General features: G+C 42.4%; 1 protein-coding gene across 10 annotated transcripts in view; it reads left to right on the forward strand.

Annotated features, from left to right (window-relative positions):
• Nucleotides 1–304: 304 nt before the first annotated feature.
• Nucleotides 305–20978, forward strand: part of TP53BP1 (tumor protein p53 binding protein 1) — a 47197-nt gene continuing 26523 nt past the window's right edge. For 3 of the 10 annotated variants that reach the window (XM_075575517.1, XM_075575521.1, XM_075575525.1), the window contains exons 1-10: nucleotides 7521–7784; nucleotides 9216–9403; nucleotides 9867–9960; nucleotides 10321–10408; nucleotides 12725–12798; nucleotides 13034–13183; nucleotides 13821–13959; nucleotides 14409–14653; nucleotides 17231–17339; nucleotides 20155–20249. In XM_075575517.1, coding sequence (XP_075431632.1) covers nucleotides 9224–9403; nucleotides 9867–9960; nucleotides 10321–10408; nucleotides 12725–12798; nucleotides 13034–13183; nucleotides 13821–13959; nucleotides 14409–14653; nucleotides 17231–17339; nucleotides 20155–20249 — 1174 coding nt within the window. In that variant the 5' untranslated portion in view covers nucleotides 7521–7784; nucleotides 9216–9223. Of the gene's footprint in view, nucleotides 442–7520; nucleotides 7785–9215; nucleotides 9404–9866; nucleotides 9961–10320; nucleotides 10409–12724; nucleotides 12799–13033; nucleotides 13184–13820; nucleotides 13960–14406; nucleotides 14654–17225; nucleotides 17340–20154; nucleotides 20250–20978 lie in introns of those variants that run through there. The other 7 variants (XM_075575523.1, XM_075575520.1, XM_075575524.1 and 4 more) reach the window with 7 other exon arrangements.

The raw sequence follows: 20978 nt of genomic DNA on the forward strand, positions 1-20978 counted from the left end.
TAAATACTTTATTGTACCATGCATACAATTGTACATTATTTCTAACGCGATCCGCTTATAGCGCGATGTGATTCTTTGGACCCCAAGCACAGCGTTATAAGGGGGTTGAGCTTTATTATTATTATTATTATTATTATTATATAGTTGTGAGGCACACCCATGGACAACATAAACAACTTTAAGGACCACAAAGTGTGAGCTCTTCAGACAAGAAATGGTCAATGTTCCCACAATGAAATACTACTCTAATCACCCATCTGATGTCATTGGGAAGAACTCCTCCTCTTTATGAGATGCTGCTGCTGCAGCGCCCCTATCTGCCGCTTGGCACACTACAGCTGAAATGAACAGGTTCCTAGAGCTGCAGAAACCATTCTACCAGTGTCCCTCCTCCCATCCTCCTTGCCTGCTTTCCTCTGTAGATCTACAGAACCCATTGAGGTAAAGCCAGAGAAGCCGTAACTCATCACCCTTTGATAGGTTCATGCATGCATCTGATCTCATGCTGCTAGCTGTGATGTTAGGGGTGCAGATAAGGGGTGAGGGGAGGGGGAGGGGGCACAAGCACTCTGTAGCAGCCATGGTATGTTTGCTGCGTAGTTCTTTCATTCATTCTTCCAGCAGAAGGGTTGCTGTGACGTGTACCATGTCATAGGAGCCTCAAATGCCATATGGAAGGTCAAACCACCCCACACTTTGCAGCTTTTGGGGGTCAATTGAAGTTGTCTGTCTAAGCAGCTGGTCCCTGTGTTGTAGGGGAGAGCTGTTTAATGCTGCTATGTTCAAATGCACCTCTTTGTTCTCCCAGCACAAGGAAATGTGAACCCTCATCATTAGCCCTCCAGTAAGCATGCACATGCATTGATTGCAGCCTTGCAGGTTGGGTGTTGCAAATGCTCAGTACTAGCAGTGTGTTGTGTTTGATCTGTAAGAGGGGGTTCCTGTAGTAGGGCATTTGTTTTTGTTGGGCTATGTGGCATGGTACAATATTTTGTGAGTATCCTGGTGGCTCTCTGTTTACATAACGCGACATACATATTGTAGGTTTTTAGTGAGAGAGGGGAGAGATCTCAAGAGGATGATACATATATCTTAATAAATGAAAGCTGGGCCTTTGTGTGTTATGGGGAAGAGATTGTAAGCTCTTCGGGGCAGGGACTCCTTTTCCTAAATGTTACTTTTATGTCTGAAGCGCTTCCCAGTATGTGTTATTTGTATTATTTGTTATTTATATTATTATTATGTCACGTGTATTACTGCTGTGAAGCGCTATGTACATTAATGGCACTATATAAATAAAGCTATACATACATACTGTACAAGAGATACAGTAGATACTGCTATATGTAGTGTTGAGTGAGAATAATTCTCTATTGTTAGTAATGCATTTATTTATATGGGGTTCCAGGGATATATCACACTGTGCTTTGTTGTTGTGGATGACGTCACTGTTTTGAACTGGTTGGACAGCGACATTTATAAGAATGGAAGAAGACTGAGGGGGCTTCATCATAAAGGGGAGGACACAATTAATGATATAAGCAGAGTTATCAAAGGCTGGTGACTTAAATAAGTGAAATGTAATGGATCTGGACCAAACAAATATGGGGGTATATGTTTTAAGGCAAAAGTAGTGCAATTCTGGGGGAAGGAGTCTGCTGCAACTTTGTATCAAAGCAAACAATCCTATTTAAATGAGTAGGATGCTTTTCTTTTATACACATGGAGTACCACTTTTTGAACGATTCATTGTATCAGAGGGGAAGCCACTGATATTGTCAGTGAGCGAGACTTACTCTGAATGAGTGGGACTTCCTTGGCAGGCCTGTGCAAGAGGCAGAGTTACAGTGCACTGTACAGTATATGACAATGACAGCATCTATCAGAATATCCAATCATGGGGAATAAACATAAGAAGACCCCCTTCACTCTATAGGTCCACTTAATAGGATTGTTTATGCCACAGCACCTTGTCTTGGTAATGGCTGCTTAGAACTGTGATATTGTGAAGGTTTCCTTACAGTGTGAGCTGGGGGGTAGGTGTTCTATTTTAAATGTAACACAGTTGTGCTCATGTGTAGGAGAACATCATTCGATTGTTCATACTTCTGCAGGTGATTCAGGGATAGTGGCCAATGGGGAAAAAAAGGCAAGATAAAATTTAAAAAAAAATGAAGTACTGATTAACATTTTTACTCACATTTGTTTTACTATTGGCACATAAAAATGTGCAGAATTTCCTTTTGTGCGTGTGTAAAAGATGCAGACTATATAGGCCAGGGGTGGACAACTCCAGTCATCCAAGGGCCACCAACAGGTCAGGTTTTCAGGATATCCCTGCTTCAGCACAGTCGAAGGCAGAGCCACTGATTGAGTCACCTGTACAGAAGCAGGGATATCCTGAAAACCTGACCTGTTGGTGGCCCTTCAGGACTGGAGTTGACCACCCCTGATATAAGTGATGTGTTTAATGTATAGTGTGTTCTGAGCACGTTTTCTTTTGAGGCACAGATGTATGTATGTATGTATTGTAAACCTAATGAATTTCAGACCAAAAAAGCAAAAACAAAGCTAAAGCAAAACAGGCACTCCAGGGGACTTGTGAGAAAAAGAGAATAAAAGTTTCATTCAAAGGACCGACGTCAAGATACGATAGGTTTTTGTGAGTGCTCCCATCCTGCCTAATCTAATGACTGTGTCAGACATTTCAACTCTGGCTGGAGGATGACATCGCTGGTGTGTCATAGTTGTTGAACACGCTGACATTAATGGTGAAATACGTTTATTACACATACCATATGGGTGTGCAGCATACAGACATATTTCTAGCTAATTGTTTGGTCTCTCCTTTAGATTCTTTGTTTGGGTTCAGCCTGCTTTATATAATGACTGGATATTTCTTCTATAATTGTGTGTCACCTTAAGTGTGTGTTTCTTTGTGTGTGACCCATGCTTTAAGTAGTTGTTTATTACTGATATACTAACATTCTGTGTTCTGACAAGGTGCACATGTAATGTATTTGGGTTTTCCAGTTGTCCTCTCCAATTCCCACCAAATTACAGGGCATTGTAATCCTTGATTGCTAGCACAATAAGGCACCAGCAAAGTGTTGCTTTGAGGGTTCATGATCTGGAATAATATACATGAAGCTAACAACTTGTATTGTCTTGATGGAAGCAGTGTAACAGACAAGGAGAGATCAGTCAAAGATGACCCCTAGACAGCGGGCTTGAGATGTTGAGGATATTGTGGTGTCATTGACAGTGAGGGAGAGTGTTGGGTAGCAGTGGCAGTGGAAGGGGGAAAGAATATTAATTCTGCTTTGGACATGTTAAGCTTTAGGTAGTGGTGAGACATCCAGGAGGAGATTGCAGAGAGACAGTTGGAGACATGGGACAGGAGAGATGGGAAAAGGTCAGGGGAGGAGAGATAGATGTGGGTTTTATTAGCATCGAGATGATACAGAAAGACAAAACATTGTATTCGTTCACCAAGAGAAGAGGGGTACAGTGAGAAGAGCAGAGAGCCAAGGACAGAGCCTTATGGGGCCCCAAAAAAGTGAGTGAAGATGAGGGAACACCAGAGAAGGAAACACTGAAGGAGCGGTTGGATAGGGAGGACATGAGCCACGATAAGGCTGCATCACAGAGGCCAATGCAGTGGAAAATCTTTAGAATAAGGGGGTGATCGACAGTCTCGAAGGCAGCAGAGAGATCCAGGAGAATTAGTAAGGAGAAATTACCCTTAGATTTAGCAGTGAGTAAGTCATTGGTCATGTTTGTTAGTGCTGTATTGGTGGAGTGTAGAGGACGGAAACCAGATTGTAAGGAGTCAAGCAGGGAGTTAGAGGAGAGACAGCGAGTCAGGCGATTGTATATAAGTTCCTCAAGTAGCTTGGAGGCAAAGAGGAGAAAGAGAGGGAGAATGAGTGCATGTTTAAAAGAAGATGGGAATGTTCCGGAGGCAAGAGAGAGGGTAAAAATGAGAGTTAGTGTGCCAGTGAGGGTGCGGAGGAGATGTGAGGGAATAGGATCAAGGGGTAGGATGTAGGGCAAGATGATGAGGAGTGTGGAGACCTCATCCTCGGTCACAAGGGAAAATGAGCTGGGAGTGGATTTAGGTGTGTATGGGGAGGTACGTGTTGTGTGTGGAGATTGACATGAATAGATTTCATGTCTGATAGACTTAATCTTGTCTGTTAAGTAGGTGGCAAGGCATCGGACCATGAGGGTGGAGGGGGGGTGTAGGTGTAGTTGGGTGGAGAAGTGAGTTAAAGGTGGCAATTAGGCGTTGAGGGTTGGAGGACAAAGTTTGTATGAGTGATTAGAAGCAGGTTTGCTTGGCAAGGGAGAGGGCAGGGTTCTAGGAGAGAGCATAGATTTATAGTGTAGGAAGTCTACTTTTGAGTGGGATTTCCTCCAGAAACATTATGCAGAGTGTGAGCACTTTTCGAGGTAGCGAGTGAAAGGTGCGTGCCACGGTTGTGGCTTGGATTGTCGGAGGCGACGTGTGGTTGCGGGAGCATTCTTGTCTAAGGCTAATGAAAGTATGCTGTTGAACAAGACTCTTGTTAGCTTATATGTTCCCATTTGCTCAATAAATAACTTTTAACATAGCGATCCAGCATCCGTCTCCACTTCCTCCATTTGGAACGCAGTTCCTGCACCATTTGGCACACTGTGCACCGCCATTACCCTCCCCCTTGGGAGAACTCTTTCTAAAATCCTTAAAACCAGCCTGTTGGTGACCCTTGAGGACAGGAGTTGGCCACCCCTGCCCTAGAGAAATCAAATTGCTTTGCTCTCTTTTAATTGAGGCCTACATAGAAAGCAAAAGATATTCTAATAATAGCAGTAAAAACAAAATCTGTAGGATTCAGTCCAGATCTGGGGTCAACATGACAAAAGACAAAGCCTCTATTTCACATCTCACTGGACTCGTGAGGGTTAACAAGGTTTGAAGGCCTATTCTATATTTGCCAAAGTTGCTGATCATGCTGTTGAGGGATGAAATTACGTATTAAAGTCAATGGGCCGCTTTGGTGGATGTAGATTACGCACCTTAAAGTTAAAGACCTTTGATTAGTAGAGCAACTAGTTGTTTTCCTCAAGCCTTTGCGTCTACGTGACAGCTCTCAACAAAGACTGAGACACAAAAAAATGTGTTTTTTTTTTTTTAAAAATGGCCATCCCTTTTGGTCTCGGGATTTAAAAACAAGAAAGCACCAATACCTCGGTCATAAATAAAAAAATATACATTTTCGTGAATCACACCATTTTATTGCCCTGTCGTCATTTTCCATGTTTAGGTAAGATGAACTGTAAAATATAAATGATTGGGCATTATAAGATGGGTACTTTCTTAAATAGTGGGGTAGTGTGCGCAATTTCATGAACATCAAGAGCAAGGGCTGTTGGACATCATTTTAGAAATGATTATACAATATTTCAACTCAAGAAACAGAAATTAAGGGAGACGTTTTAAATGAAATCCATTTTTCATTGAAAAGAAGATGGAACTTTGAGTTAGTGGCTAAAAAAAAAAGAGTATTTCTCTGTTGCTTAATAAAACAAAGTTGGGGTACTCCCCACCGCTGCTCCTAAATGAGATATAGAGGTGGACATAGGTGAGACTTCACTGAAGTCCATAAGATACTGATACTAAAAATCAGAGACTCACAGAAAATACTAAGTATTAAAATGTCTGAGTGAGACCTGTGCTGTCACAGCAGTGCTCCAACAACAAATACATCCGCTTTCCTTGTGACCTTGGCCAAAGTCACTTTATCTCCTTGTGCCTCAGGCACTACAATTAAGAGTGTAAGCTCTGCGGGGCAGGGATTCATTATGCCTGCAAAATCCTATGCGCAGCACTGTGTACGCTATATAAGAAAGCTATTATTATTAATAATTAAGGTTGTATGAAGATCTCTTTCGTGATTTATTATCAAAACAAATCAGAATCCTTACGTTTCAACTGATTTTTTTCTTCTTTGATAAAAAGGAAATACAGGCAGTCCTCTTTTTACAACGTTCGTTTTACAACGAATGGCTTATCCAACGCTATGCAATGCATACCTATGTTAATTTTTACAACGCCAAAACGGCTTATCCAACGCTCTTCCGACGCTTTGCAAAGTTGTTTATGTGTATATAATATATATATTATACTATATATTATATAATATATTATGTTATATTATATATATAATACAGTATATGCACTATATAATTTATGTGTGTGCTGCATAAATAGTTTGTGTATTTTAGCATTAAAAATGCCTTCAGGAACGGAACCTTTCATTTAAACAGTGTTCCTATGGGAAAACGTGTTTTGCTTTACAACGTTTCGCTATCCAACGCCATTTTGAGTAACGCAGTGTGTCGGATAACCGAGGACTGCCTGTAGTGGTACACAATGTTGAGGTTTGTGTGTGTGTGTGTGTGAGTCTCTGTGTGTGAGTGTATGTGTGTGTGTGTCTGTGTTAGGTATAGAAAAAGCACTTTTCCCACGGGAATTTGTGCCTGGTTTCATGATTGCTGCTGATCTCTAGAGGCAGCATACAAACTGAAGCCTCCATGTTGGTGTACCACTTCACCATGATCACAGCTAAGGCAGGTGCGGAGGCGTGCGCGGCCGTGACGTCACCCGCTTCAAGCGGGTGCGTTTTTCGGCCATGGTACGCACGCCGTCCGTGGGCGTGTCTAGGGGTGTGCCAGTGACGTCACAGAGTTGATTCGCCCTCATTGGGTGAACCTCTCACGTGACCGGCCTGTCGCGCTAAGAAATCAGTTTGAACTGATTTCTTGAACAACGCGCGCCGCTTCCTCGCGCACGCCGCATGGACGCGAACACTGCCTTAAGGCAGCCTGTTCGCTCAGCGTGCGGACACCTCTGCACGGTCTGCGGCACCATGTCCGAGGCCTAATATGCAAAGCATGCTACAAAAGCTCAGTGGTAAGGTACAAGCAAGCAGGGGGGGGGGAGGGGGAGCAGGTGGGGGTACCTATTCCTCTCCCCTGCCTCAGGGTGCTGCACAGCAGAGCACTGCTGACCACCCATGCACCATGGCACAGGTTAGGGGGTCTCAGCCACTGCTGGCAGGCTGCATGCTGATGGGAAGGCCTTGCACGGCTGTGCCACCCATGCACCATGGCACATGTTAGGGTGTCTCAGCCATTGCTGGCAGGCTGCATGCTGATGGGAAGGCCTTGCACTGCTGTGCCACCCATGCACCATGGCACAGGTTAGGGGGTCTCAGCCATTGCTGGCAGGCTGCATGCTGATGGGAAGGCCTTGCACTGCTGTGCCACCCATGCACCATGGCACAGGTTAGGGGGTTTCAGCCATTGCTGGCAGGCTGCATGCTGATGGGAAGGCCTTGCACTGCTGTGCCCCTTAGCAACAGTAACCATGGTGAGGCCGTGCTCTTTCCAGGAGGCGGGATATCCTTCCCTAGGCAAGCCAATCAGCGGGCGGGATGCGCCTGGCGTCACGCTCCTCCTGCCAATGGGGGAAGGAGGGCGTCTTGACGTCATTCGCGGGCAGGAGGCAACGTGTGCTGGCGGCAGCAGGGACCTGTGATCCCCCCCCACCTCCCCGTCGGGTTTCCATCAGCCCCCCCGGACTGGCTGGGGCTCACACGTTGGTGGCAGTGAGGGGGGCCAGGGATGCCGCCGCCGCCGCTGTGAGTCGGTACGGGATAGGCAGCAACTGGGGGCTGGGTGCAGAGGCCTGGAGAGCAGACAAAGGAGAGGACACACACTGGATATCATTGCACAGGGTACAGCCGGGGGTCACTGGGGCGGCCGCAGACCAGGGGGCTTCAGGCAGCACGAGGGAGGAGGGGAGGGGAGTGGGTGCATGGTGACAATATGACATGTTGCATGGTCTTGCAGATGACAGCATATCAGGGGTTACCAGAGCACACCTGATTTGGTAAACAAAAACAACCCCAAAAGACTTATTTTATATGGTCAGCAACCTTTCTCCCCGTCACCCCCTTACCCTCTCACCCTAACCCACCCTCTCCCCCCTCTCACCCTAGCACACCCTCTCCCCACTCTCACCCTCTCTCCCCCCTCTCCAGAATGTGACCAGTCAGTGTGAGGGTCTCCTGCTCAGCCTGTCTGGAGGAGGACAGCTGTGGTGTCCTTGTTTATTTCTACACGTCTCTCTTCCTTTGTCTTCCGTACCAACCCTCCACCCACCGTAGCCATGTTATTCCCTGTTTCCTCTCGACCTCCACTCAACAAATCAAGGGGTGGGCTGGGGGGCTTGTTTGGCCCATACGTTAAACAGAGCCCAGCATAGAAAGGGACTGGATACCCTAAATTAGGAACGGAATGTAAGGAAAAGAGCAGCACTGACCATGAATGGATGTGAAGAGTGTATGAGGACCATCTATCTATAGATTATTGGGTAAAAGTGACATGGGGTAATATTGTAACATATGGCACAGTATGTTGTGCACAGCATGTATGCATGTGTAATTGTAGTTGTGTAGCAGCAAGTGTGTACGCAGCGATTTATACGATTATTATATACAACTTTGGCTGCGTTGTTGTACATGACACAAAATTGTACAAGGTAATAGAAAAGCTGTAAGATGGTTCGAAGGTATTCCAGGCAATTGTCACACAGCACAAGGATTTCTTTACAGAAGCATTGATTGGCATTGGCAGCTATCAATGGGGAATTGTCATTTTCTGACCTTCAGAAAGTATTGGGAGGACAGGACGGTTAAGAGTTTATTTTTGTTTTACTTTATCTTTTTATTTGGATCCACAGCTTTTTGTTCACATGTGTTTTCACACACTGATAAATACTCCCTCCAATTCCCTTGCTTTAGACAACATAAACATAATGGGTGTAACATCATATGTAATGAGGCTGAATATTGTGGTGGTTGTGCGACCAGTCTATTTTGTTACCCCGTTACAAAAACAAACGTCTGTTTTTATTTGTTTCCCCCCATACTTGCCCATTATTGGAAGAATGTTCATTTGGGTAAAGTGATTGGAAGTAGGGCTGCTGCGTTTTGGAAGTGCTTCCTGTAACCTAGCTTCCCGTTCTGTTCCCTTCCTGGTTTTGTCTTTATTTACATCCAGCTATGTAAAAGGCCAAATAGTAGTGGAGCGGAGGTCAGCTTTGCCTTGGCCATACAGCTGCAGCCACATGTTTGAATCTGTGTTAAGGTTATCTTGCTTTATAGGTTAGCGGATGGACCCCACGAGGAGCCAGCTGGACCCGGATTTCTCTCAGCAGGATACTCCTTGCCTTATAGTTGAGGATTCTCAGCCTGGAAGTGTGGGGACGGAGGAGGATTTGGAGCGTGCTCGCTTTGGACTGCTAGGCCAGCACCTGCCGAATCTCCAGGCCCAGGTGGAGAGCCCTGTGTTGGTAGGCTGTTATGGTGAATTTAGCGAGTAGGTTGTGAAGCAAATAGTTATTAATTTAACTGAACTATTGACTAACGTAGCCTTAATAAATATAATCTCCAGATAAGCTGAGCATTAAATGATTGGGAGTAGCTCGTGTGTTTAATCAAATTGTCTATTTGCCTAACATCCGCCTCCATAACCTCCTCCCCTCTTCCATATTTAGCAGGCAATTATTTTCTCCCAGATTATCAGGATTTGGACAGTGCTGGTTAGAGTAAAGGTCAGGCTGTCATGTTGGGGTAAGAGAGCCTAAACAAGTCACTTATTTATCCTGCTGCCGGTTAAATAGGGCTCTGCCAGGTAAACAGCCTCGACCTTTTTAAATATCCATACAGATGTGCATTTTGTTTCCTAATAAAAACATTGGGCTGGCATGTGTTGAACATAATGAGGGTAACGGTTACATTTGTGTATTGTTGTAGGAGTTCGTGCCGGACTCTCATATCAGTAAACATTCCATTGAAGATAAAGAAAATATCAACAGTAGTGAGACTTTGAAAGAAAACCATCTAGCAGGTAAAATATTTTTACAGTTTTCCGTTGTTGCAATACTCCTTTGGTACCCAATGAGTTGGAGGATTAATACACTGGGTACTTTTAGTAGGGGTTATGTGTGTATGTATGTGTAGATATAGATAGATCTAGATATCATCAAAGCCGTAATACACGTAACATAATAGTATAACACATAATGGGAATAAGAGCTTGGAGACATAAAAGTAACATTAGGAAAATGAGCCCCTGCCCCAAAGAGCTTACAATCTAAGTGTACCATGTCTCTCGTGGAGCTGTGACTGCATTTTGTTTGTATCTGACATGCAACTAATCCTTTAAAAAGAGAAGGTATTAATGAAGAATCTTTTGCTATACATTTAGATTCTATGGAAACATCCCCCACAGCAGATGGTGATGGTCCCCTCAGCCAAGTGATTGAACAGATTTCTTGTCCAGCCAATAGGAGCAGGTACTGCAACTTGGCACTCTATTGAAATATCAATTCTGACTGCATGAAGCATCTCATGCATGGATAGACTGAAAAGAAGCTCGTGTATTCCACAGGTCCTCAAAATCGTCTTCATTCCTTTCATTCTCATGCTATACAGTGATAAATGTGAAACCAATAATTCTGGTTAATGATGTACAAATCAGCGTACAGACTCATTTTATAGCATCCTTTCGCTTTTAAACAGGAACGTTTCTATAGAGCCTTCATATTCTTCATTACACAACTTGTATGGCAAAGAATCATACATTCTACCATAAGGAACATAGAATCTGATGGCAGATAAGAACCACTTAACTCAGGGGTGCTCAACTCCAGTACTCAAGCGCCCCCAACAGGTCAGGTTTTCAGGATATCCCAGCTTTAGCACAGGTAGCTCAATCAGAAGCTCAGTCAAAGACTGAGCCTCTGAGCCACCTGTGCTGAAGCAGGGACTGGTTGAGCCACCTGTGCTGAAGCAGGGATAATAGAAAAAAGCCGTCTGTGTAGCTCAAAGGCAGTCAACCCAGTAGCAAAAAGCCTGATGTAATGATGAATGGAGATTGGTGAAGCATGAGAGGGGAGAGAGAGTTGGAGAGAGAACTGCTGGCAAGTCTGTAACATATTAGAATATCAGCTGCATGATGAACAGTACAGTAGGATCGGTGTGGAGTTGCTTGTACTCACAATGATGCCGTCCTCCGTTGCTCTCGCTCTCTCTCCCGGCATCACGTGTACCAGGAGGGATAGTGACGTCACTCCACGGCGCGGGCACGATCCGAGGCACAGTAGAAACAGAGTTATATTGAACTATATAAAAAAGGACACTCAGGACAAACAAAAATAGGGGAACCTCCTACGCGTTTCGGGCAACGCAAACGCGTGGGAGGAGGTTCCCCTATTTTTGTTTGTCCTGAGTGTCCTTTTTTATGTAGTTCAATAAATATTTTCAGTTTTTAATTTCCCCCTGGTGAGTCCCAGTCCTTTTGGAATGGCTGCTACATCGATCTTCAACTCTGTTTCTACTGAAGCAGGGATATCCTAAAACCCTGACCTGTTGGGGGAGGCGGGGGCTTGATGACTGGAGTCGAGCCCTCCCTGACATAACCCACCTGCCCATTTTCCGATCTGCTGTGACTTCTTGCACCCTATTTGATCTTTCGTATTTAGGATGGCCTTGCGTCTATCCCCACAATGTTTGACTTCTCATACCTCCTCCACGGTGAGGCTATTCCACAAATATACCACCCTTTCCATGAAGACATACTTCCTCACATTTCCCTTTAACCTGCCCACCTGCCAGCATCAGAGGTTGACCTTGTTCTAGCACTTCTTCCTTTGCAATATGCTTCCCTCCTGTACTTTTTTGTTGAATCCCTTTTTTTATATATTTGAAAGTTTCTATCATATCCCCCCTCTCCCTCCTCTCTGAAATTGTACATATTCAGACGCTGTAGTCTTTCCTGATCAGTCTTCTCCTTGTCATGCACTAATGTAGTAACCCATCTTTGCACAATCTCCAATTTTATTTATCTACTTCTGAGGATCTGGTCTCCAGAATTAAACAGAACTCTAGGTGCGGTCTCACCAATGATCTATAAAGTGGTATCACCCCCCCCCCCCCCCACACCCTCCCCCTCTCTTTCTGCAGCTAATATCTCTCTCTATACAACCCAACATCCTTATTGGCTTTCCACATTGCTTGCCTACTTTTGGCTCTGCTGAGATAATGGACCCCAGTTCCCTTTGCTCTATGGTAGTTGACATTTATAGTGCCAATAATTGTGTGTCCTCTTTGTTTTTTCACTTGCCCGTTTGAGCTTGGTCACGGATTCTGCATTGTGAAGCTGCTTGTAGTTGCAAATGCCACACAATAGGGTTATGGTTGGTAAACCTATTGACAAAAACCCTTCAAAGTAACTGGTAAAACAAAGCCGAAAAACTAATCCAAGTGCATCTTCATAGAAGAAAGAGTTGTGGTACATTTTATACCCGTTTAGAAGTCGCCCTAAATCAAAATCTTCACGTATATAGAGCTCCCCTCTTACGAAATTACCCATGTGGACATCGGCTACTTCAGTTTCCTGTGTAACTGGAATTAGAGTATGTATGCATGTATGCATGTATGTATGTATGTATGTATGTATGTATGTATGTATGTATGTATGTTGTAATTTCTTCCCAGACACAAAATGATTTTAGTGCCCTCACTTAGAAAACAAACCCATCGGTATTGTATGTGCATTCTGTGTATACTAAAACTACTGATCTGTCTAAACACGCCCAATATTCTTCTAGTGACTTCAACCAAGAAGAACATATTGAGAAGGAAGATGCTGCAGAATGCATTACACAATCACTGCTGGGTGAAGGTAACATTTGAATTTCTTGACACTAGTGGCGCAGATCTGTGGTCTTTAAACATTAGCGGAAGAGTTATTGTTTAGATTTACGAAGGAAATAGTCGTGCAGAATATGACATCCTGTAACTGGTATATAAGGCCGTGGTATCCACGACATAACTGCGCATTATTATCTTTTTATAATGAAGAATTGAATGAGGCTCGCTGTACGTCACAATGCTCATTACGGATGTTTTAATTTTAGACTCTGGCACATCACAGGTGGCATTTGGGATGTTAGAGCTGTCCCAGAGCCAGGATCTAGAAGGCCATAGCACAGTTGGCGAGGATGGCAAGGGTGTGCAATCGCTGTCTGCCAACGCTGCGCCTCCGACAGCTGAATGTAACAGAGAAGGTATGGGTCAGGTTGTTCTCCAATTTACATCTAGTGGTCTTCAATATGAGGGTGAAGCTACAAAGCCCTAAAATGTACCCAATCGTAGCGTTCGGTAACTTAATGATACTTTTGTTGTTGTTGTAATAAATCAGTTCTATAGTATTAGATATGTACTACACTTTTATTATTATTATTATATAATTCGACCCTTTAATGCAATTTTTAATGAGTTTTAATACACTGAGCATCCTTTGATTTCTATAGAAGGTTTATCCCACCTCCCCAGCAGTGCAAGATATTTTTAACAGTTTCCTGTTTGTGATCATTTGTTAACAATATTCCCAGTAGTTTAAGCTGTAAACTGTAACAATAGATACTGTTACCTTAGTAAAATAAGAATACATTGTAGTGGCTGAGTTTCACTGACTGAAGGATTGATGCAAACTGAAAGGCAGCCATTTAGAGAACCCTGGGAAGCAGGATCTTTGCTGATCGATCACGGGAGAACTAATCGATTGGCAGCTTAGGCAATTAGTTTTCAATAAAGGTAATCAGAGGCTGCTTATATTTAAAAATATATATATATATATTTAATTTTTCCGAGAAAGGAAAAGTACTGTCAACTGTGTTTTTAAAATAAATAAATGTTATTCAGAACTCCATCATGTTGGCGCTGAAGCGGATGAGAGAGGAGAAAAATATCCAGAACACACTGTGGGGAAAGAGTCCGAAAGGGAACACACTGTGGGGGAAGAGTCCGAAAGGGAACACACTGTGGGGGAAGAGTCCGAAAGGTAACACACTGTGGGGGAAGAGTCCGAAAGGTAACACACGTTATTTTGTGGGATGCAGGCATATGTCGTTTCTATGTGCAGCAGACTGAAGTTTCAGTGTGCTGGATATTCTGAACAATGACTTCCACTGAAGAGTTTGAGAATTGTGATGGCACGTCATAGATGTTTCTAAATTAAGCACATTTAAACTGAACTTCTTTAAACCTTGGAAAAACATTTATGTATATGGAAGAACATCAAAGTCTTGATTAAATCAATGTGGTGCATTGCAACTTATAACCACGCAATAAAACACTTTTCCAATAAGTCACCAATTATATCTCTGGTTCCTTTTTGGGCAAATTGATTTGGAAGTACCAGAGTTTTAAGAGGGTTGTTGTTGAGGCGAGTGTAATAATTGGTTAATAACTTGGATTGCACATAAGAGGAGTATCTGTCCTTTCTTCCAGAAAACAAGAAGCGGTTGGAAAGGAAGTAGCCTCGTCAAGTGACCCACTTGAGGGGCATGTTGATACTCCTGGAAAAGAGGACAATGCTAAACCTCTTCAGGAAGAGTCTGTAGTAGACGAGTCACTTGATCAGGACGTTCAATTCAAGGAAGAATCATGTGGTCCAAAATTAGCTGAGCAAGATATGGAGGTTTCGGATATTGCCTCAACCCAAGAAGATATGTTTGGTCAGAACAGTATGACAGGTCAGTAATATAATTTTGATCTGTGATCTTCCGGAGTGAATGGTAATTGACACATTTGCTTATGAAAAACAAAATCTGAACGTGATGAATTGGATGCAACGGGTGACACAGATGCAATGACCAAGGACAAGACTTGGAGTGCAACTCTCAGGAACCACATATGGGATAAAAGAAAAGAGACACACTGTGTAATCTTGTATGATTCCAGTATAAGCTAACTAATAGGTGGGTAATGGATGCACTCACAAAGTGGCTGTGTACAGTGGCGAACTTACATTTCTGTCGCCTGAAGGCTCGGCGGCGGCCCTCTTCCCTAGCGTATTAATGTCACGGCGTCATGTGGTGCTGCGTTGTCATGGCAACGCGGCATCATTTACCGTTGGGTCACACTGACAACGCTAGAGGAGGGGGCTGCTCCAGAAAAGATGAGGCTTTCTCTCTCACACACACACTTTCTCCCCCCAAAAATTGCGGCCCCCCCCCAACAAAATTGCTGCTCAAGGCTACTTGATGTATGTATTAGGCAGGTGTTGCCGACAGATTTTCCGGGGCTCAGGAATAGAGTTTCGACAGTGGCCCGGTGAGCACCGGGGTCAGAGTAAGAAGCAGCCCTTCAGCTGGGGAGAGCCGGGTGCCCGGCGGCAACGAGAGGACCGTCAGCCGTCAAAGAAGTTGTGCCCAACGTCTGACCGGGCTCAACTTCCATTGTCGACCGACCAGGCCGCCCCCCCTCCCCATGCAGCCACCTGGCCCGGGACATGCGGTTCTCCTCCTCCCCCCACCCCCCTGTCAGCAACCCCGGGTATTACTTAGACTTGACAATTAACTGTAAATCTTCTCTTAGGTGAGATATCCAACATCAATGCAAAGTATAGACGAAAATCTTGAGGATAATCTTCTTGCTTGTATATGTATGAAAATGGACACCGCACAATAACGTCATTAAAACGTACAAATATACATAAACTGGTGCAAAGGAGAAACAACAATGACACAATTAGTAAAGCAAAATACAATTTATATGTACAAATGGTTGCATTTGTACATATAAATTGTATTTTGCTTTACTAATTGTCTCTTTGTTTCTCATTTTATGTATATTTGTGCTTGAAATTGCCCCGCTGATCACGGGAGATTGGGAGCTGCCGGGAGAACTACACGGACCTTGATGAGATAGGATCTAAAGGACAGTGGCACAGAATTTCTTCTAAAGCATTAAAAAGTACACATGTGATCACACTCGCATGCTCCACATAGGAAAATGATAGACACCACCCAGGGTAACAGAAAACGAGCGCTGCATCAGACCCGCCACCGCTGATGGCTCCAGCTGGTCGCTCTTGCATTGATGAGCGTCCAAACGTTTTGCAAGTAGTACCGTCTCGTGAAGGAACAAGAACGGATACAATGACGCAAGATTACTGTAGCATGTTTGTCTTGAGTAAAAATGTTAAACTATGTTTGCGTGCACAGGACAGACATACAGATACCTAGGTAATGCTGTTAGTGTTTATGATGAGACTTGCCAAGCTCCAATTCTAGTGCCACGTGCACAGATGCAGTAATTCCAGGGTTTCAAAAGATAATCCTACAAAATTAGGAGAGTTGTACAGTTTATTTACTGTCTTAGATTTGCCTCTTTTTTTTTTTAAACTTTTTTTATTTTTAATTTTTTTTTTTACAGTTGAGAGCTATAGATGCATAAATCGACTTATATTGGTAACGATTCAGTAGCATTTTAAGAACTTTATAACCTTTAAATCAAGTACAAACTAAAGGTTTCAGCAAACCATTTGCGCTGTCGGTCATACACTTTCCGTGACTGGCAAACATTAAATGGACTGATTCGTTATTTTCGAATTTGAAGCCTAGCAGGGCGTATAAACAAGAACAGGACTGGTGTCTGTTTTCAGGTCTGTAAAATGGTTTCCATGTTTTGACTTGGGCATTTGCCAAATTATTTTCAGTGTCAGATCAGGTCAGGGGGATTTGCATAATGATTTAACTCTCCTGTTTTGTTTATTTAAAGCGGCACTCCAGGTTTCATTCTTTATCAAATTTTTTTTTTATATAGTTATAGGATTGAAGCCGGGGGTGTCCGGGGCTGAACTACGTTAATTTCAGCTCTGATGACCCCCTGCTTCCAGACATGCCACCTTAGGGAATGTCTCTCTCTCGGGTGTTGAAATGTCACAAGGCCCAATTAGAAGCCGCAATGGATGACATCATGGCTTCCTATTGGGCCGCATGACAATTGACATTTAAAGTCGCCATTATGTTAGCCCCACCAGAGCTGCTACCTGCAGTGATACCGGCACCCCCTACGGAGGTAAGTATCTCGGGAAGCAGGGGCTCCCCGGAGCTGAAATTAATAAACAAAACTTAAAATGCAACCTGTAGTGCTGATTTAAGGACAACAAGCCATGACGGTCAGGCACTGGTGGCTTTTCCTGGACAATAAATCTTGTTTTTGTAACAGTATGTGCAAACTTCCCCGTATGTATGTATGTATGTATGTATGTATGTATGTATGCATGCATGCCCTTGTTAAAATCTTTTTGTATTATCCTTGGACAGAATCACAAAGCAGCCCGGTAACATCCAAGGTGGTATCCACTCCCGCTGACAGCTTGCGTCTACTGCATCTTTCTGGACAAGCCACCATTGAACAAGAGAATTTGTCTAAGTAAGGAGCGAGTACCACCTTAAGTTGATAAATGTAACACACGGATAATACACCATATGGATTAAAACACAGAATGAGCATTTTATTTATTTATTTATAAAAATGTTTTACCAGGAAGTAATACATTGAGAGTTACCTCTCGTTTTCAAGTATGTCCCGGGCACAGAGTTATAAAAAATACATGGTTACGTTAAAAGAACAGGGTTATACAGTCAATTCACAGACATTTTATGGACAGATAAAGTAGGAAAATTGGGTACAGGGGATAAAGGGCTTGTGAGTTTCAGATAGAAATAGAGCAGCTTTAACATCAACTAACATCAGCAAACGGCTCACGCCCTTAACAGCATTGATGCAGCGGGGGGGACATGGTGTCGCCATTACTAGCGTCAAAGGCATTTTTTTCCCCTTATGAGACATAATTGGCAAATGTTTCACTCCTGTTTTTTATTTGTTTGCCGTCCTCTGGATCAATATATCTCTAAATATAGGATAAATATTTTTGCCCTATTGGAATTGAACAAAGGTTGACCTCGATATACATGTCTCTTTCAAACTAATCTCCTGTGTTATTTATGTCTCCTTTTCCTTAATGATTATGGCAGTAGTGCCGGTGTGACCATTGTATAACACAGATTGGCTATAATGAAACGTGAATGGAGAGGGCTTCTTCGGCTTACAGAATTTGCACACTTAAAACTCGTTTAATATTACTGTGACCTTTTTCATTTAAAACATAAACACTAATTGGGTTATTTTTTCACAGAGATACTAACAGCCAGGAAGACTTAACCTGTATTATTCTACTGATTACAGCACATAGGCATAATTCATGGAATAGGCAGAGTTCACTGTACTGTAGATACTGTAGATGAGCACTGCTCCTACTTGTTTAAATGACATGAAACTTGCAGCATATTATGTTTTAATCATTGTTTATCACTTTGACATTATATTGTATGGGAGATTTAAATTGTTTAATACAAGTTATGTTTTTATACGTTGGATGAAATCCAGTGCAGTTCATTCTAGGGGATATAGTATTTCTGTTCTCATAGTAAATATTCCCTGGTGCAGCTATCCTCAATTACTATATTATGCCTTAAGGCAGAGGAAGATGCACTCTGTGTTTTTATTATCGTTTTAGTTGCCTTAAATAACAAGGAACCTTGATCCCAAACCTCTTGCCAATAAGTTCAATTTCATATAATTACTTTGACATGTATATTGTTATGTTGACGACAAACTCAGCGGTTCTAAGCTTGAGAATATTGCATTGTTTGGCCTTGGGACATCGTGATGCAGATATTGTAGTTATTAAACCAGTACATGTTAAACATGTTTGTGCTTTCATCAAAAGCCCCCACCCCATAATCTTTCATCCCAAAAATATTTTACTGACTTCTAAATTGAGATGCAGAGTTTATTGAGGGATATTTGTTTAAACAAAAATCTTTTATTTATTAAAGCAAAATAAGTGTTTTGGTTACTTGACCTGAGTTTGTCTAAAGTGCTGAATTGTAAGTTAACCAACCAAGTTACTTGAACACCATGACATCTAATCCAGTATAAATAGTACATGCCAATACCCTTCTGCCCCTAACATCTTACATATAGAACACAAAGGCAGTTGGTGCAGCACACCATCATATATGGCTGAATTCGGGGATAGGCAGACTGTGGACCAAATCCAACTGCCAGGAATCTGTTTACAGTCCAAAATGTGTGCCCACTTCCCATCTCCAGCAAAACAAGTCGCACCAGATTGCATGCTCAACTGCGCCTATTGCTTCCTAGTGCAATGTAAATTACTGATCTGTATTCTACAGAACCCTCTGCACTAGACCCTACAAATTACAGCACATGGGTCTTTTAAATACAATAGGCAGAGCTCACAACACATTATATTCCGTAGATGACAGCCGCTCATACTTGTTTAAACTACTTGCAGCATGTTTAATAATTGTTTATCACTTTGACATTTATATAATCTGTGAGGTTTTCATTGTAACTTGTATTCACCGTGTTTTTACTTAGTAGGATATGGAGTGCAGTCCATTCTGGGGACTTTGTCTTTCTGTTCTTTTGTAGTGGCTAAAAAAATGGAAGTGTTTGGCAGCGTTGCCTGTGTTTGTTGGGTAGGGGCACTTGTGTTGTGCAAAATGTTTCTCTGGAGTCTGGATTATACCTTGACTAAGAAATGTGTGCTGGTTGTATTCACAATGACATCTTTAATACAGACAATCTTGATGAAGGGCTAAATTATAAACAAAATTACGGTCTATGCTAAAACGGCAGATTTTTGGGATCAAGATACCCAAGTGTTTTTGTTTTTTTTATTGATGTTTATGCTTCGGTGTGCCAATGTGTCCTTTGGTGATTCCATGTTTTCTTTTTTATTAATTTTTTTTTTTTTTTTTTTTTTACTGTTAAAAAAGGTGATTTCAGGCCAGTTTTTTGTATAAAATCTTAGGCTTGTACCAATTGTCCTAAGAGCTTGGTAAAGCCAAAGAAATATGTGGGGTTTGACCAATCGCCCGCTGCCATTGATACAGATCAATGTTGTGATCTTGGCGCTTTCTCTGGACGATGTTGCTCTGACCATCGGATTCTCTGCCATTTCTTGGATACAGGCCATGCTAAACTCTCCATTCTCTGTGGTCTGCACTGTGCATTCTGCTTGTGTCACATCTCTTATTGGTCTTGCTAATTTTATCATGTGATCGTATGAATCTGATTACAAAATAAATGTGAGAAATGCAGACCATAAAAGTTAGTATAACTGATGTGTACATCTCTTCCTCTCCTTGTGTAGAAGTTCCTCAGAGCTGGTTTCTCCTTCCCCAGATGTTTTCCAACCTACCCCCATCATCATTTCCAGCTCCCCCACAGAACGGGAGGCAGAAGACGGTAAAGCCTCTTGTATCTGTGTGTGACAGTATCTCCTCATTCTGTGTGATTCGCCTGCTTGCTTCAATCCCTCTTCGTTCTCTCTTCTCTCAATCTCTGCGTTCTCACATTTAGTTCGTAGATCATTAGCCGCGATGGCACCATCGTAAGTTCATAAAGATCTATCAGTAGATGGTGTTGAACTAGCACTAAAGATGCTTCTTACTTGAAATGGGTAAATAAGTGATTGAATAAATAATTGCACTTTTTTTTATCCTGCTTTTTGGGTTTGGATATTAAAAGGTTTAGAATATTACAATAATGTTTTTGTCCTAGTCAGATCGTTCATTATTTTGCCCGGTCGCACTGCTGCGATGGGAATTGTGACCCTTTTTTTTTTTTTTGGAGGGATGAATATGAGAACGTGTTTAATATTCATTATTTAATTTCACGATTCTCACCGCAAAGGGGAAATATTGGAACTATAATAGAAATCAGAGAAACCCCACTTTTTAAAAAAATGTTACATTAGTAACATATAATGGCTTAACATGTATATACCAGTTATTAAATGTTAACTTGCAGAAATTCTTTGAAGTGTTTCTGGGTTTATTTTCTCAATCCTGCCCTCTTTAAATCTGTTATTAAAACTTGATTTTTCAGGTCTGATAAATGTGTAAAATGACTTCTGAAAATAGTGATACTTTTTAACACATTTCGAAGGCTCTCATAAAGGTACTTACTTACTGT

Source organism: Ascaphus truei, chromosome 18 (genome assembly GCF_040206685.1).
Source record: "Ascaphus truei isolate aAscTru1 chromosome 18, aAscTru1.hap1, whole genome shotgun sequence".
In the NCBI taxonomy this organism is placed as follows: domain Eukaryota; kingdom Metazoa; phylum Chordata; class Amphibia; order Anura; family Ascaphidae; genus Ascaphus; species Ascaphus truei.